At 33.4% G+C, this 17,402-nt stretch overlaps 1 protein-coding gene and 1 non-coding gene across 2 annotated transcripts in view; one reads left to right on the top strand and one right to left on the bottom strand.

The window, feature by feature from the left end:
- The window catches only part of Ance-3 (angiotensin-converting enzyme Ance-3), a 220,325-nt gene that overhangs the window by 22,999 nt on the left and 179,924 nt on the right, over nucleotides 1-17,402 (top strand). The window contains exons 3-7 of the mRNA XM_089632689.1: nucleotides 6,834-6,992; nucleotides 7,536-7,776; nucleotides 9,127-9,416; nucleotides 12,285-12,454; nucleotides 13,176-13,300. Coding sequence (XP_089488815.1) covers nucleotides 6,834-6,992; nucleotides 7,536-7,776; nucleotides 9,127-9,416; nucleotides 12,285-12,454; nucleotides 13,176-13,300 — 985 coding nt within the window. The remainder of the gene's footprint in view (nucleotides 1-6,833; nucleotides 6,993-7,535; nucleotides 7,777-9,126; nucleotides 9,417-12,284; nucleotides 12,455-13,175; nucleotides 13,301-17,402) is intronic.
- Nucleotides 9,957-10,028, bottom strand: TRNAH-GUG (transfer RNA histidin (anticodon GUG)). The gene has a single exon. It is a non-coding gene; the product is annotated as a tRNA-His (tRNA).

Here is a 17,402-nt window from a genome sequence, read left to right as displayed (position 1 = left end):
TATGTTCAAATCTGGACACTATTTTTATAAATTCAGTGATATTCGTCGGAAGTTGTTTGGTTAAATATTACAGCCATTTATCTAATGGTGAAATTGATAAAATTTTGAATGGTCTAACTACACATATTTATGTAAAATTTAAAAAACCATTTCATATAAACGTTAAACTCAAACTTCTTCTTCAATGGCGCTACAGCCCATTTCGAGCGTTGGCCTCCTTTAACATGAGCCTCCACCGCCCTCTGTCCTCGGCCGTCGTCTTCCAATCTGCAACATGGAGTAGTCCTCTGGCATCTTTCCTGACATAAAAAAACTCAAACTAAAATGTGAGAAACTTAAGGACACGGTGGATGAGAAGAAGAAAATGTAGAAGTGGTAGGAAGAATATGGTCTTTGGCCTAGTTCAGGTAGGTAGTCTCGCATTCGTAAATACTATGCGTATCTCTTTCGATTGTCGCTAACTCGTACCATCTGACAATGGTAAAAATATTGAAAGGGAAAAAATGCGGTGAATGTCGGAATTAATTCCTATTATTACCGTGGGAGTGTGAGAGACCTCTTTCTTGGTACAGTTCAACGAAAATGAAATCAACAACCGATGGACACTGGCCATTAGGAACACCAGGTCTAGCTACTCGTTATTCATTTAAGTTATGTAATTTTTTTCATAAGATTAATGTGTGTTTTACAATCCACCTTTTCAGTGTTGGACATAATCCTCCTTAAGTATCCTAGAATTTTCATATCGTATCTTTTTGTTTGCCATCTGAATCCATTTATACAATTGTCACTGTAACATTGTGGTCGGACCATTTTGTTGATGTTCCGTTTTAGTCCCACGGTCCACAGATGGTGAGTTATTGGCAATGTCAGAAATTGTGGTTCCTTCTAGCGACCAGTGTGTTTCCCTTTAAAATTTGCAATGATTTTAACCACACCTCAAATCTGTTCTTTCTCCGCGTCTTACCATCCGAATCCAACTATTGTTACTGTAATTTGGTCAGTTCCTATTGTTTGAGGTATTTCAATATTCAGTTACTGCAGGTCCCACGATTCTCAGTTTATGAGTTATTGGCATTTTCATTAGTTGTCGTACCTTCTTGCGAACAGCCCTTGTCCACATTTACTTTGATGCTATTTCAGCCACATCTCAAACATTTATTAGCTATGTGATGACTTAGATTTACGGCAACAATTGCACACAATGGCTCTTTGGGCATCATTTAATATTTTAATATACGTAACCTGAATACCCGACTCAGATCTGCCTATTTGAACACGCTATTCCTAAATGCAGAAGGTTTTATTGAATTAGTAATACCACAACATTTCATTATGCATTGCTTGCAACATCAAATTAAAGATTGTTTTTCGCTAGAAAACAGTTTCATCAAAATAATGCGACACTTCAGTTTTTTTTCTTTTTTAAGCAATTTCCTTCTCTTTATAATTTTATTAAACTTTCAAATGGTTATTTCAAAACTGCGTGGCACATACGTGAAATCACACTGCGAGCCAAGAACTGATGCATTAATATGCCCTTTCAAGACGTTCAAGACAGCAAAAAATTTCGGAAATTTTATGACGCTAGTTCACATCGGTTTTGTTACATAGGAAAACAATATCTCCGGAATTAAATCGGTTAATTAATTCTTCCATATGTATTCAAGATTAAGGGTATGATAATTATCTATACTAATTTCATGTTTTCCGGATACCTTTATTGTTTCTCTAAAGTATCCATTACGCTTTTGCAGGATTCCAAATAACAAGGCCAGCCTTGCGAAATTTTATGCTGTTTTAAACAATACCCCGAAGTATTCCTGTACGCAACTATGGGTACAGCCAATTTATTCTCTACATGGGTATCATTACCCTTTGTTAGCAAACCGTTTAATGTTGTGACATTGTCACATTCAGACAATATCGTCTTATTATGATGATAATGTGCCATTAATATCAAGGGGAAATGTTCTAGCCACAAAACTAACCGCGTCCCTGAAAACTCCGAAAGGTGCTAATCTATGACAAAAGTTAAAGTGATGGGAGAACAAGTTTTGAGATTGTAATGGCTTTTGCCATGTATAGTAAGCAGATCTGAATAGTTATTTTCTCCCAATCTTTCTTGATTCTTCCTCATATCTCTTCCTTCCTGACCTCCAACAAAAAAAAATTACCTCTTTGGTAACTGGGATAATCTCACTATTGCGCGCAGTTACGAATAACCTGGCAACATTTGAAAGCTTCCTATTACAGTAATTAAAATCGAAAAATATTGCTTGTGTAATGATGGAGGACTTACCTACCTGAGGATTGAATTCGCGACGCCTGAGTAGAAACCCAACACATCCTCCATGGATCGAATCCATATTTATAATGGTAATGTCGTTTATTATATGTATATGATAACTCCCCTTTTAGTTTCAAAAAGTACATGCGGACTGCAAATGTATAAATTATTATTTCAATTGGACAATTTATTCGTATTGTTAACTTTTAAGTAGCCGTCTGACGTTTAGGAATGTCAGTTGCCAGCGTATGTCATTTTACACTATCAACATCGGTCTGGATATCGACAGCGCCACCGTGCTTGGGAAAGCGGTATAAAATCATCGGTAGTTACATTTATCGATCCGATATTGTAAAGTTTTCAATTTTACCGTGCTAGACCACATAATAACAATAGGTTTTGACTGGACCCCTTAATCAACACCGCTTTCAATAAAGCTGGTCCTTATAAGTCATTTATTTATTTATTCGTACCCCAGTGGGCTTTTATACAAAGTAAATATAAATTTAAGTAATACAGTTGGTTAACTAGGTATCTGTTTTTCACTATAACTGAAATATCTACACAAATTGAAAATATTTCCCGAGTAAATATAAAAAATAAATTTGGTTGTTTACAGGTGAAAAAATATAAAAATCAGTAATTATGGATTGAAGTACTTGTACATATTGAATTATTTGGCTGGTTGGAAATAAGCTGACGTAGCTCAGTGGTCCATTGCACCTGACCGGACATCAGAAAGTGAGGGTTCAATTCCCGTCGGCGGCATTTATTTTTACTCGGAGATATTTTCAATTTGTATGCATATTTCAGGTGAGTAATTAATGCTTATAATAATTGATTGTGTTCTTGTTTATTATACTAACGTTTTAAGATACGTCGGTCATTGTAGGTTTTTGTTGTTGAGGAATGCATAACATTAAAATATACGCCCTTTTAACCTTTTCATATATCAGCTTCAGTTAATTAGTACCTACTGCCTGCGACAAAAAAAAACAACTTACGTCAGCATCAAGATTGCATCTAATGACACTACAACGTGCATTTCGTATTTTTTTTTCATCTGAATGCATTATCTTAATAATGAAACTGCGCGTAATGTTAATAGTCATCACAACCAGTTTACAGGGTAAACGGTATGTGATGCGAATTATTTAAGAATGTGATAGAGTAAACGCCAAAATCCAAAAAGTTTATCATTTGAGTACAGTACCTATGTGATGGAATAGTTTCCCCGTATCGCTGCTGAAGAAGCGATGATAGGACTGGGTTTACAGTAGGTACTTAGGTATCTAATATAGTAGACACATTCATCAAAAAAAGTCGTGTGAACATCAACCATTTAACTATAGGCGTTGGCTAAAGGTAAAATAAACAATTTACCTCTATCGCTGTAGAAGTAACGAAGTAAGGTGGTAATAGGCACCTACGTCCCTAGATACTAGCGAATTGGTAGCGTATCTCTAATTAAATAATACGATCTTTCAGGCGTATCTTTGGAAAAACTTTGTAGTAAATAATGCAATTATGATGTAAGTAATAAATAATAACAATAGTTAGTGTAACGGTTAACATTAAGAAAGGGATGATTGTGAGGTGGTTTGGGCATGCATAGCGGATGAACGAAGAAAAGGGTTGTAAGGAGAATATATGACAGTGAAGCAAATGGTAGAAAAATCATATACTTGAGTCGGGTCATGTATCAGGATAACAGGAGAGTATGTATGAGTCGATTTATGAATGTGAATGAAACAAAGAGTACGTGCCGAGACATTATTCTGTGGCGGTATATTCTCTCTGCCTACCCCTACGTGAAACGGCATGATGATTAGTTAGTTAATTATTTAAATCAATACATTTACTCCGTACATACTCAAAGCTAATAAATTAATACAAACTATTATCATCAACGAATTTTTCGTCTACCTTATTTTCTCAAATAATTTCAATAATGTCGCATCAAGTACAGGGCACCTTGTATATTATAATAATTGTATTGTGAACTAATAATCAATGAATAAGCTTTTATCTCGTATACATAACATGTTTAGATTTTCCCACGGTCTTGATAATAAATCATCTCGATGGATGCAGATCGTTTCAAGACAGATCGAGATGGATGCAGCATGTACTATAGCATTCCTAGTAGTTAATCAAGGTAAAGGTGTGCCGGGTTGTTAATTTGCATAATAAATAAACCATAAAGCGAATAGATGAGTTTAACATAATCTTACGTGACAAGGTTGAAATGATATTACATTTAAATTGTAAGTTTTTAAAACACCTATATTTCAAATACCAAAACATTGTTCCTAGATACATAAATATATTGTACTTGTGTACAATGTTTCACATATACATATATTAACTAGCCTGAATCAGTGGAATTACGACATCCTCAGTTGGGGTATATTGTTACGTTAAAAGTAAGTGAGAAGTGCTAACCTACAATTATACAATTTGTCAAAAAAACGTGACTATCTCAATGATAATTATTTTTTCAAACTTTCTTCAGATATGTACCATAATTATTGACTATTCCAATTTGACAGCTAGTAGCAGGATCCTCTCGCATATGAACTCTAGTGGGATAAAAACAATATCCATCTTGAGTCGGAAAAGGAACATAAAAATAAATTTACTGACAGATCAAATGCCAAACGTATCGTTGTGCTCATTTGCTCAGTCGATAATTATTGAACTTTGGACTGTCTGTTTCTGAAATTGTCGGCTTCTTGTATAAGTGATAAGTGATAAGTAATACCTAAAGGTAACCCGACACTTCAATACAATGACAAATCAACACACTTTTGAAAAGTGATAAATAAAAACTAGGTTAAACAGGTTACGTTGGGTAAGGTTTTTAAGTTAGTTTTTTTTCATCGCTTTTAATGACTATATCACTTTTCGAAAGTGTGTTGAATTGCCACCGTGTTTAGTTGTCATGGAACCGTGCCAAAAGTAGCTTGGAAGATTTTTTTCAGATTTATTTTCACGTTTTCGGTATTCGAAAATGTAAGTTTTGAAATCGCGAAAGTACCTATTCAAATTCAAAGTATTGATTACCTATAGTATTGAGGTGATTTCTCACGAAAACGGCGCTATATAAATTAGCCAAATATTATTATAGGTCCTATACTAGTAGACATAGCAAAGGACGCTTATTTCCCATCAACGTTTTGTATTTAGATATACTAGCAAAAGGTAAAATTCCTTAAAATTTTAACTTGCTTTAGTTTAAACCTACGCGTTAGGAATGGTTTATATATTTCTTTGACAAAACAAAGGGAAAATTGAACCTACCGGTTGTTTTCGTTTCGTGCGTACTTACATAGATTACTTTCTCTAGGGGCCCAAAGTGTTATTCCTCATTAGAGCACGCCAATGAGTCAACTAAACTGTGCTAAACGTTTTTTATGTTGAAAACAGCTCCAACCACTGAAATATAGTTATATAGATTGGCAAGGCCGACTAAAGTACCTTCAGGGCCTGGTCCTGAAGTGTCACGTGATAAAGTCAGTGCCATCGATCAACGACAGTTTGCAAATAGTGACGATTGATGTTGATTATCATTGCTACCGCTGATTTGTGTGTTTTTTTTTTTACCTCAGGCATATTAATTAAATAGACTGACTATTTAATAATAATAAATGTATTATTATCTTTCTTTTTCTAACAAAAGGAGATAATGATATCCTCTTTGGGATCTCCCTTGGTGAGGATTTCATTTATATATTATTAAAATTTAGTAGAATGGATAATATGAAGTAATTATAAATATAGTATGTAGTTTTTTTTTAAATAAACATAAATATATTACATGGTAGTTTTAAGTGTATTTGATTGATTCCGGTTTCAGTCTGTATTTGTTATCAGAATATTATCTATTTCTGATCTCCCTGTGCTTTGTATCCAGCTTTCTATTTGAGATTTAAATTATATAATATTTTTGTGAGTTTTAAACGTATTGTTTGAATTGGTTCCTTCAATGCACGGAGGTGGCCCATCACGTTAATTGTATGTCAATGGTTTCTAACTCGGGTTCTAACGACACGCACCATTGCAGTTATTATGAAAATTGCGTCACTAAAAATTAGTATGCAGGTTGTACAATGAACCAAAACAAACCCGAAATGTAAACGTCATGTGTAATTAAGTAGGTACTTTGGGTGAGAAAACAAAAACGTATTATATCACTCTAGTTGGTTGTGGACTTGGTGTTAAATTGCCTGAATGTCAAATATAATCTACACCAATAAAGAAATAGTACTATAGATACGATGGAAAAAAAAGAAAAGATAATCTTGAATTTTGGTCTGCGATATTGATTATATATTGTATGGGCCCGGTATTGTATTTCCCGAGATACGTCATTTATTCGAAGCTTTTCCTCTTGTTGAAAACAAGACGAGACCTAGCGTTTTTTAAAGTGAAAAAAGTCCCATATCAGAATATCGTGTTTGAATGGTCCTCATAAATATTGAGCACCCTTATTAAAAACGTAGGTACCTACCTAAAACTTATTTTCCCTATTTTATTCCAGTTGGACGCCCAGCAAAGGTATAGCGTGTTCCAGAGAGGCCTTTGGCAGCTGGTAAAGGGAGTGAAGACAGACAGACTGACCGACATCAACCTCTGGAGGCAGTTGAGGTTCCAGTCCGCCATCGGACCTGCAGCACTTCCACCAGATCAACTCGACAGGGTAATTAATTTAACTAGCGGATTATAAACCCGTCACCGCCATTTTTTTTTCTGCTAAACCCTAGGGGCTGCTTCTAAGTCTTGACTAAGCCCAATTTATTTTATATTATTTAAAATAAAAACTGAATACATATAAGGCAATATATTTCGAAATAGTGGTTAATTATGGTTATTGGACAAAATAAATATAAATAATTAATTATTCAGGAGAGTTAATTCTCTCGGAGAATTGTTAAAACAGGCAAAACTGGACAAAATTTAAAAAAAATAATCTTCAAATGGATAAACTTTGTGTCCAAATGGATAAATTAACGATCAAACAACCAAAATATTTATCCGAAAGGAAAAAACGATTGTTCAAGAGAATGAATTTTCAATTGGATAGATCATGAATGTAACAATGAACAAAATGAAAGACCAAATGGACCAAATTACTTTCTAAATTGATAGTCCACAAATATAGGTAGGTTCCTAATTGTTTATGCGGACATAATTTGATCAATTAACTTTTGAAAAAAACACTCAACAATTCCTCACCTTCCAGTACAATCGTCTCATCAACGACATGCTCGCCGTCTACAACGGCGCACAGATCTGCGCCTACAATGAGCCGTTCCGCTGCGGGCTGAGGCTGCAGCCAGACCTGGTGCAGATAATGGCTAGAAGTCGAGACTGGGAGGAACTGCAGCACACTTGGACCGAGTGGAGGAGGAACACGGGGCTTAAGTTCAGGGACCTGTACGAGCAGCTGTCTGACCTTACTAATCAGGCGGCAGTACTTAACAGTAAGCACTTTTAAATATCATCAATACACAGACAGTTTATTTTTCATTATAATGGCGACACCGAGTCCTACATACACCGATGTTAGAACAATTATTACAGTAGATAGGTATAACCAAATGTCAAGTTATGCCAGTCTCCCGAATTTGACAGTAAAACTTCGTTTTTCCACAAATGAGAAAGAATTATTATTATTTTTATAGAGCTATTAAATATATAATGTAAAAAGCATCATTTTAACTTTATAAAAGAGGAAATAAGAATGACTAATAACATGTTTCATGTCGTTTATCCACAAAATAAATAACAGAGGCCCGAGATGTGAGCCTTTGTGTACCTACTAACCCCTGAGAGAACGCTTACAATCTGTCACATTTATTTAATAGAATACTTAAAAGAATATGCACCAATCTTCCAAAGCTATTTCATAGCATGTTGTGATTTACTTTGTCGAAAGCCTTAGGAAAATCTGTGTAAGTCTCATCAACCTGTTTCCTAGTGTCCTCGGTGCTGTCTTAAGACTTAACTTAGTTAGCTATAATATATAATATAAATATATGGAAAATTGGAGAGTGAAAATACCGAAAACTACGATATGAATTTCCCTGTCGCCGTTATATTGTTAACGCTTATCGCTATTCTTTATGACAGCTGGGTATTTTATTTAACTCGTTTTGTGTAGGTCGGCTAGTACGTGAAACGAACTACAAGCATCTGTGTTTCCTCCTTCATTTAGATACCACATTTAGCATACCTCACAAAGCTGCCCAATAGTGTGGCGATATTGTTACTTTTCTTTACACTCTACCGACAGGGGGCACTATTGTGAGGCGTCACATAAAAAATATGCGTCAGTTTATTAAAAAAAATTGCTGCTGTATTTATTTTAGCCATTTTTGGAATGTTTGATTTCCTTCAAACTTCAAGTCACATTTTTTGGTTGGAGCAACTCGAACCGGATTCTTCGGATCGGAACAGCAAAATGTGTAGATCTCGCTCCTGAGATCACCTAAACAAAAGACTTTGTCAATAATTTTAATAAAAATACTGAAAACAATGAACTCAGATTTTCTATAGATATGTAATTTTTCGATACAAGTTTGAACAAATTCAGACAAGCAATAAAGTACTTACCGATAACAGAAAACTATTTTAATCGTGTCTCCAAATAGGAGTTATAATATCACGTGATGAATTTAGAGGTACGAGAATATTATGTAAGATTGACGCGACGTAAGCCTTACGACATCTATGGGTAATATTGTAAAACTATATTGTTCAATTTGAAGTACATAGATGGCGCTATACAAATTATTGCTAACAATAATATTATTTTTTTATACATTTTCCAGATTTCACGGATGCTTCTGATTACTGGACCTTTCCTTTCGAGTCTCCCCGCTTCCGTCTAGAAGTCGATGAAGCCTGGCAGCAAGTTCAGCCTCTGTACGAGCAGCTGCACGCCTACGTCCGCAGGAAGCTGCGTGATCTCCACGGCCCCGAGCGCATTAGCAGGTCCGCCCCGCTGCCCGCCCATATCCTTGGAAACATGTGGGGACAGTCCTGGACCAATATATTGGATGTGACCATACCCTACCCCGGCAAGAGCTTCTTGGATGTAACACCAGAGATGGTTCAGCAGGTAAAAACGAATAATATTGCGGCAAATTCTATTTATTCGAGATCTTAACCTCTTTGCAGGCGGCCAAAGAGCTATTCACTTTTACAAAAGTTTGACAAGCCCGTATTATGGTAGTCGAAATGTTTTTTTTAAATTAACAAAATCTTCACTAGCGACGCCACCGACTGCATAGTGCTTTTTGTTCATGGTATGTAGAACAGTTTGGTTTCGTCTCCTTTAGTAATTCAGTGAGAAAAAGTGTCGTCAGGTGGCAGTAGTATCAGAAAATAATATTTAAAATATTAATTTATTAAAAATATTGTTCTATTAAACACGTGTATTTTTAATATAAAAAATAATCATTTCAAAACCTATCGCTGACTGTGAAAATACATTTTTTTTATTGAATGACAGATGAAATAAAAAAACAACGAACTTGAGTGGGTGAAAACAATAATACCGTAATAATTATTGAAAACAAAATTTAAACCAGGATTTAAAAATTACATAAATTTAAAAAAATCACCAAAAATAGGTCTCGCCATGACAGTGTTTTACCACTGCCGTGACCAGGAGTCGAACCTGGGTTACCACGGCCACAACGTGGGGTCCTAACCACTAGACGATCACGGCTATCGAGACCACTGACAGTTGCGACAAAATTTACGTTTTTGTTACCATCCCGCACTCTTTCCATTTCGTCGTTATGCTAACTTCTGATATTTTCCATACTTTGAGAATTTAGATGGCAACATAATTATTCTTACTGCCATCTAGCGGCACTAATTTTAAGCGGGTTGGTTTTCTTTCATATTTTTTTTATTTTACGTAAATAATAGAAAAATAAGATTACAAAAAAAAACGTTAGGTAACCTACGTGTTAAATGACTTTACTTTTTTAAGCTCATACAAATAGCCGTTTTATCCGCTTGGAGCACGTAGAGGTACGTCTGTCACTAAATGATATGTCCTCATAAAACTCGTTCTATCTCATTTTCTCTTATGGTCGGACATGTATGTAATATAAACACCATTACCATTGCTGTCTTAATAAGAACATTGCTGTATTATACCAACAGAAAAAATAATACCGAATAACTAACCAACTTCAAAAAATAGATGCTTATACAAATACAGAAATAATTGCAAAATATTTTAATAACTTCTTCGGAAATAGGATATGAAAAACACAACAATCGACCAAAAATCAATTCATAAACAAAACAACAAAGACAATAAAAACAAGTACAGAAGAAGACGTTGACAAAATAATGAACACGTTGAAAAACAACGTTGCACGTGGAATAAATTAAATAACACAGATTGCATTTCAGAAAATAAAGGAAATATTAAAACCTATAACACACCTACTGGACAAATACACCACAAGTACCAGGCAATGAAAGTATTTAGCAATCCATTCGACACTAAAAATGAACGAAACAAAGAAACACTTCCCAAACAAAATTAACAATTTTTTTTTTTTACAATAGTTTATGTCATCTTTGAGGTGGGTCTTTTCTATTTGTTAGACTATTTTCGGAAGCTAGTACCTATGGTCCACGATGAAAAACATTTACCAGAAAAAAACATCTTTTATCGATTTTTAATTTTTAAATCATTTTTTTTTTAAATTCATATTATGACCGTTTGTAATAATAAAATTAGAAAGAGTTTTTCATCTGCCTTCAAAACCGGTAGGTAGCTAATCTCTCTTCCATTTACCTTTAAATTACTAAATAATACTTAAATTACTCACAATTGAGTAACATTTACTTTCAGAGCTATCACATTATTGCAACAAACGTTTGATAGTGAGTGTGTAAAATAATAAATATAATAATATTGGGCTACATCTTACGTACAATAATAATGGTGATTTCTTTTTTTAACGACTCGTAAATCTTATAGTGCTTACATTACAAGATACGTTTGTTCACCACGACATTTTACTTGTATCATTATTAAATAGGTCATTTCGCTATTCAGTTTAAAAATAGTCGGTATTGGTAACTAAAAGAAAACAATAACCCTTTTTGATGTGAAACATCTTTTGGTGTACCTAAGGGGGAAAACCGCAGCATGCGTAGCAAGACGGGGCGACGCTTCATTCGGCCAGCCTAGTGACGTCGTCGTGACTCGTCGGCTCTTTCTACTATATGTATATAATTATAAGTCATATAATTTTAATGAAGTTTTAATTTGTATTATTTATTTGTGTTTATTTTAATAATAATACAATAATTGTTTCGAAAATTTAAAAGGCTTGTTTACTTTTACTTTTCACTTCCTTCAATGAAAATCAAGTTCGGTGTTTCATATTTGCGCCAGGCAATTATTATATTAACATTTAGTTTTGTAATAGTGGCCATGAGATTAGCTTCTAATACTAGAAGTAGAACTAACATCAATACACCAAAATATTGCAGGATTTTCTACAAATACATTATTTTGTTCAGATTTTCGGAAGGGGGAGGGATGTTGTAAGGGTGGGAGGGAAGGGGGAATGGAAGGAGAAATGAACAGGAAATCTTAATAACCTTTATTTTGTAAATATATATAATAAATAAATTTAAAAAATAGAATATAAATTACATATTTCGGTAACCACTGACCAGAGCTGATGACTTCTTTCGAAGATTTTATTAAATAGCGTTGTCCTAAAACTAGTGATACTTTTGACTCTAAAACGAATTCAAATCAAAAGGAGCTAAACCACTCATTCATTCTAAATGTGATGTAGACTCAACAATTGCATATATCTAAAACTAACATAAATCTCGGATTTTCAATAACAACACAAAATAAATAACAAATTCCAAATATAAACCACATAAATAATTAGTTAAATGAAAAAGTGTCTAAATTTGAATTGTATTATTTTTTCAGGGATACACTCCGCAGACCATTTTCCAACTGGCCGATGAATTTTTCGTATCCATGAACATGACAGCGCTTCCGCCTGCCTTTTGGGAAGGCTCTATTCTAGAGAGGCCTCCGGGAAGGGATGTGAACTGCCAACCCTCGGCCTGGGACTTCTGCAACGGACAGGACTATAGGTAAATAAATCATTTATAAAAATTATAATAAACTAACCTTGTAAATAGTTATAATCAAGCGGTACAATACAATTTTATATTCTCGAGCGGCTAAGTTAGCAACACAATTATTTATAGATTTGGTACTAAAATGTTGGATTTTGTCATAGGAAAAGTTCTTGTAGTTCCCAATAATTCCACCGAAGCCATTCTCACTGAGGCGCCACTGTAAAGTTTTCATTGCATTATGATCGAAATTCCATAAATTACTTTGTTTGCTTATTTTTTGTATTTAATATCGCAAACATATATCAAAACAATATAATCATAAATTATATTACCATATTATGTTCTAGTATAATGATAACATGTTTATATTGTCAGAAACGTCATCGTAATAATATTATGAATAGAAGATTTTATTTGCTTAATTTTGTTAGAATGTTAAAAATAAGTTCATGAATTAAAGACGAATAATTATTGTTGAAATAACGTTGTTTTTAAAATCTCTAAAATAATCAAAAAAATATAATATATATATACATTTTATTGGAGTTGTTTTTGATTTCGATATCTTGCTTAGCGAAGATTCGAACCATTTCATTACTTTGTAAAATGTTTGCGGAAGAGGACAACAGGTTTCCAGGAGGAACGCTTTATTTTGCTTTACGTGTATACAAAAATCTTCCAATATTAAATTATATATTATTTTACCTTCAATGGATGTATTTTTTATTTTTAGGATAAAGATGTGCACCCAAATAACGATGAAGGATCTGGTAACAGCCCACCATGAGGTGTCCCATATTCAGTATTTCCTGCAATACAGCCATCTCCCCAAGATCTTCAGGGATGGTGCCAATCCAGGTAAAATTCATCCCCTATTTTTGTGCATTATGTGATCCTGCCACGGAAAGCTCCGTTCAACCCCTAATTCAGAAATACCTACCACGTCCGTGCAGATGTTATTTGTATACTATATTAATTATCTAACGTTTTGTTAAAACATATTGGTAAAATCGACTTTGACTGTCACTTTGTCCGTTAGTATATTAATTTAAATTTTACAACCACTGTCACTTGACAACTGACAAGTCCCCACAAAACACGTTATATCTTATTTTCTAATACGGTCACACATTATATATAATATTAACAGATTTAGAAAGAGAGACCACAATGAACATTCAAATTGATAGACAGCCAATCAGGGAAGGGAGACAAACAAAGTTTTTCTGTGATGCCAATAAATGAATCTGACAGTATACAGTATACTCGAATTATAATATCATTATTCAATACTCAAAAAATATATCTGCTGACGATACTAATCCTTTTTACAATGGCGCAAAAATAACTGGCTGCGTAAAAAACTTAACTAAAAATCCCAAATCGAGTAAACAAAAGTTCAGGCTTGTTTCCAAAAAACAAATGTGCTCTAATTTACCTGCCTCACTCGTTTTAGCGTCGATATGCCAGGTGGTTCGTTTAAAAACGAACATTCAGAACTTGCGTAGAAAAGTCCCATACTGCGCTACGAACCTATACTTTACTTAAGCGAACTTTGCTTTTCTGCGAAGGGTTTGTTTATTTCAATGTGCGCTTTTCAGCTGTCAGTGTACGACTGACGATGTAGTTTATTCACAGCATTTTCGAACCTTCCTGTTGTCAAAAACATGGTCACGCAATTTGCCTTCAGTTAATCGAAATGATACCCAGATTTCGTGTTAGAGCAAGTCTATCAATCTGAATGTCTATGGTGACCACGAAGCTTTCTCTTTGCAATTAAAAGTTTTCTCTAGACGCTTCCCTATAATTTGCTAAGAGATTTTAAAAACTTTAGCTATGCTTGTGTCAAATTTTCAACATTTAAAATTTCCTTATGTGCGTTTGTAAAGTCCAAATCTGACATTGTTTTGTATCTGCTTTCAAAAAAGTATTTCAATTTGAGATAATACGTTTAAAAACTGCGAATCTATTTGAAATTTAATATCAAGCTGGAATATTTGATGACATGATTTTAACTGTCGCTCTTCTTTGAATAGTGTAGCCAGCCGTTATAAGTAATATTGAATTGAGTATTCGTCTATCGTGAGCCCTTTTATTATAGAAAATACCGGTCGAAAAGGTTAATACGAGTATAATGTTATACAATGTTATGTTATTAACATACAGTTTCGAGGCCGAGGCAATTATTTAATCGTGTCTGAAACCAACAAATAGTGCCTGTAATGAGTTAACTGCTATTTAGGCCGGATCAATGTACTTGTGTAATTATAAATAATGCGTGTCTACGAACTTATTTATATTACAAAGAACAAAAATCTTTACGATATTGCAGAATATCTGCCTAAAAAACTCCATACAACTCTGACGTTATTTATTTATTTATTCACCCCTTAGTGGCTTTTCCTGTATACATTTATTTGGGTAAGTTCTTCATGCGTGCAATAATGAGTTTATCACAATAAATTGAGTACGAACGACATAAGCAGGTACAATATAAACTATTTTAAAAAGTTCTCTCGCACAAAGGAGTTCAATAATTGTATAAAATAACAATAGTACAAAATAAGTGCATAAGGTACTCTGAAAGTAGTTACAGGGCAATGTGCAGTAACTTGTGTTGATATTAATAAAAATAAACTTGGCAAGTTCGTTGTAAAGTATTTTTGTATTATGCAAAACTTTATTACGCCAGATTGGGTGTTACAGAACATAGCTAAATAAATACAATGATAAACGGTGCATATATAATTTACACAGTGGAATATACCTATAGGTTAACGCACTGTTTTCATAAGAAAAATGTAAGACACAATGCCATATTGTTTGATTCATATTTTTCAATAGTTTTTTCAAAAAATTTTTCGAATAAATAGCTTTGAAATTGGGAAGTTGGTACCTAACTAAAGCATCACTTAACAAACTTTTAAAACACCTTCAATTTATTTTTTTTGTGATAATATTATACAAAATAATAACAACACTATTTGTAATATATTATTCCCAGTGACTTTAAAAACACTCATTTCTGAAAGATAACATTAATTAACATTATAGAAACTTATTTTTACATACGAAAACGTATTTAAAAGGGAGTTCAATGAACAGTGTTATTAGATTTTAAAACGGATTTGACAGAATTAACACAGTCAAATGAAAAACATATCATAAATATATTAAAATAAATAAAAAATATAATCATTTGGTCGATAAATTTAGTTAAATTTAATTTCACTGCAATGTCTATCTATAATGTATTGGTCTCTCCTTCTAATTGTAGCTGCTTCCTGCGATCATGTTTCCAATATTTCTCCCCTGGATTGTTATTTCGGAAAATTTATTATTGACGTAATATTAAAAAAAATCACTCAATCGTCTCGAAAATGCCAACTTGTCCAAATAATATTATTATTTGGTTGTGATAAATTAACGCATCCCCTCTAATTTGGGGACAAGCAGACATAAATATATTTAAAATATCGCATTAAAAGTAGTTTATTGATCAAACCAATACATCGGATTTCATAGGGGTTAATATATATTATACATTATTAAAATAATTATTTCGCGCAATGTGGATACGAGTGGCTGTTTATCTACTGTCTGGGTGAAATGCTAAATAGTTGTGATATAACACTACGCATTTCCTTAAAAAGCTGCAAGACTAGACTGAAATGTAATCCAATGGAGACTCCAGATAATCTAATATAACCGTATCTGTTACCCCGTGCTTCTCAAACTGTTTCGAACACAACTCTATTTTATAAATGAAAAAAACACACTTTGTAATACACCACTTTTTTATTGAATTAGTAACAAACAGCCAATTAGGTTTTGCTTATATCAAGCTTCATCAGGGCTATTATATTAACTAATTATAATTACATACAGACACATATATATAAATATACATAAGAAAATACAACATGAGAAGGAGACAAATAGAGAAGAAGATATCTTATTGGTGATAGAAAGAAATACAATTAGAATAGAGGGAGACAATATATTATATGATGTTTGTAAACAGTTTCAGCAGAGGTTAACGGAATAAATTAAATATGGAACCATCGGTTATTATTGACTACTCTCTTAAGGCGATGCCATACGTATTAATTCAAAATCATGTGTTTTTGGTTTGAAAATTTGGTCGCCTAGAAATGTTTCAGATGCTTTAATTAAATACTGCGAGTAGAATATTTCTTGGCCTTTCAAATAATCGAGTATTTTTATAAGCCAAGAAAAAAATTATGTATACCTAAGGCCTATGAAAACTGCTTTAAAGTTCAAAATCTCCTACTTACGAACCCATTTTCGGTTATGATTTTATTGTATAATGTGGCAAATTAAGTTATTTATTAATTAATTAAAAAAAAAATTATGCCTGAACATCCACAAAATAAAAAAAGGCACTTTTTGGCCATGTTTTTTTCTTGCATAAATCAAAACAGGCGGATGGTGTTAAGCGGGAATTTAAACCTTATCGCCATCTAAGTAAGGGTTGTTATTGATAGCGGCTCAATTTAAAATATTATACGACGTAGTGCATCGCCTTAATTTCTAAGCCTTCTAAATTATTTAACCTAATTCCAATTCCATTATTTGAGCTTGTGTTTTTTCATTTAATATATAATCTCCACCCGAAAGTACTTGTTTCCTCCGAAAAAACACCACTCTATTTCTGGTTGGATTAAGTTAAAAATGTACCAAGCCATGGACAATTGAAAGAATAAGCAAGTTAATAAATAAAAAATCCACCAGTTTTGGTATCTCCCGATTCCAGTCAAGATTTCATTGCACTTTTTATACGTATTTTCATTTTTTTTTTGATAATCATGTGAATATTTCATAACTCCATTGCTCATGATAAGAATGAAGTTTGAAGTAGCTGAACATAGTTTCGTGAACCCACACATTTCAGACTGTAGAGCTATGTTAATTGTATGACAGCTTACCGTTAAAGGGT

This window comes from Hesperophylax consimilis, chromosome 6 (genome assembly GCF_061612785.1).
Source record: "Hesperophylax consimilis isolate HC1 chromosome 6, BYU_Hcon_1.0, whole genome shotgun sequence".
Taxonomy (NCBI): Eukaryota; Metazoa; Arthropoda; class Insecta; order Trichoptera; family Limnephilidae; genus Hesperophylax; species Hesperophylax consimilis.
This window is presented reverse-complemented; position numbering and strand designations above follow the sequence as displayed.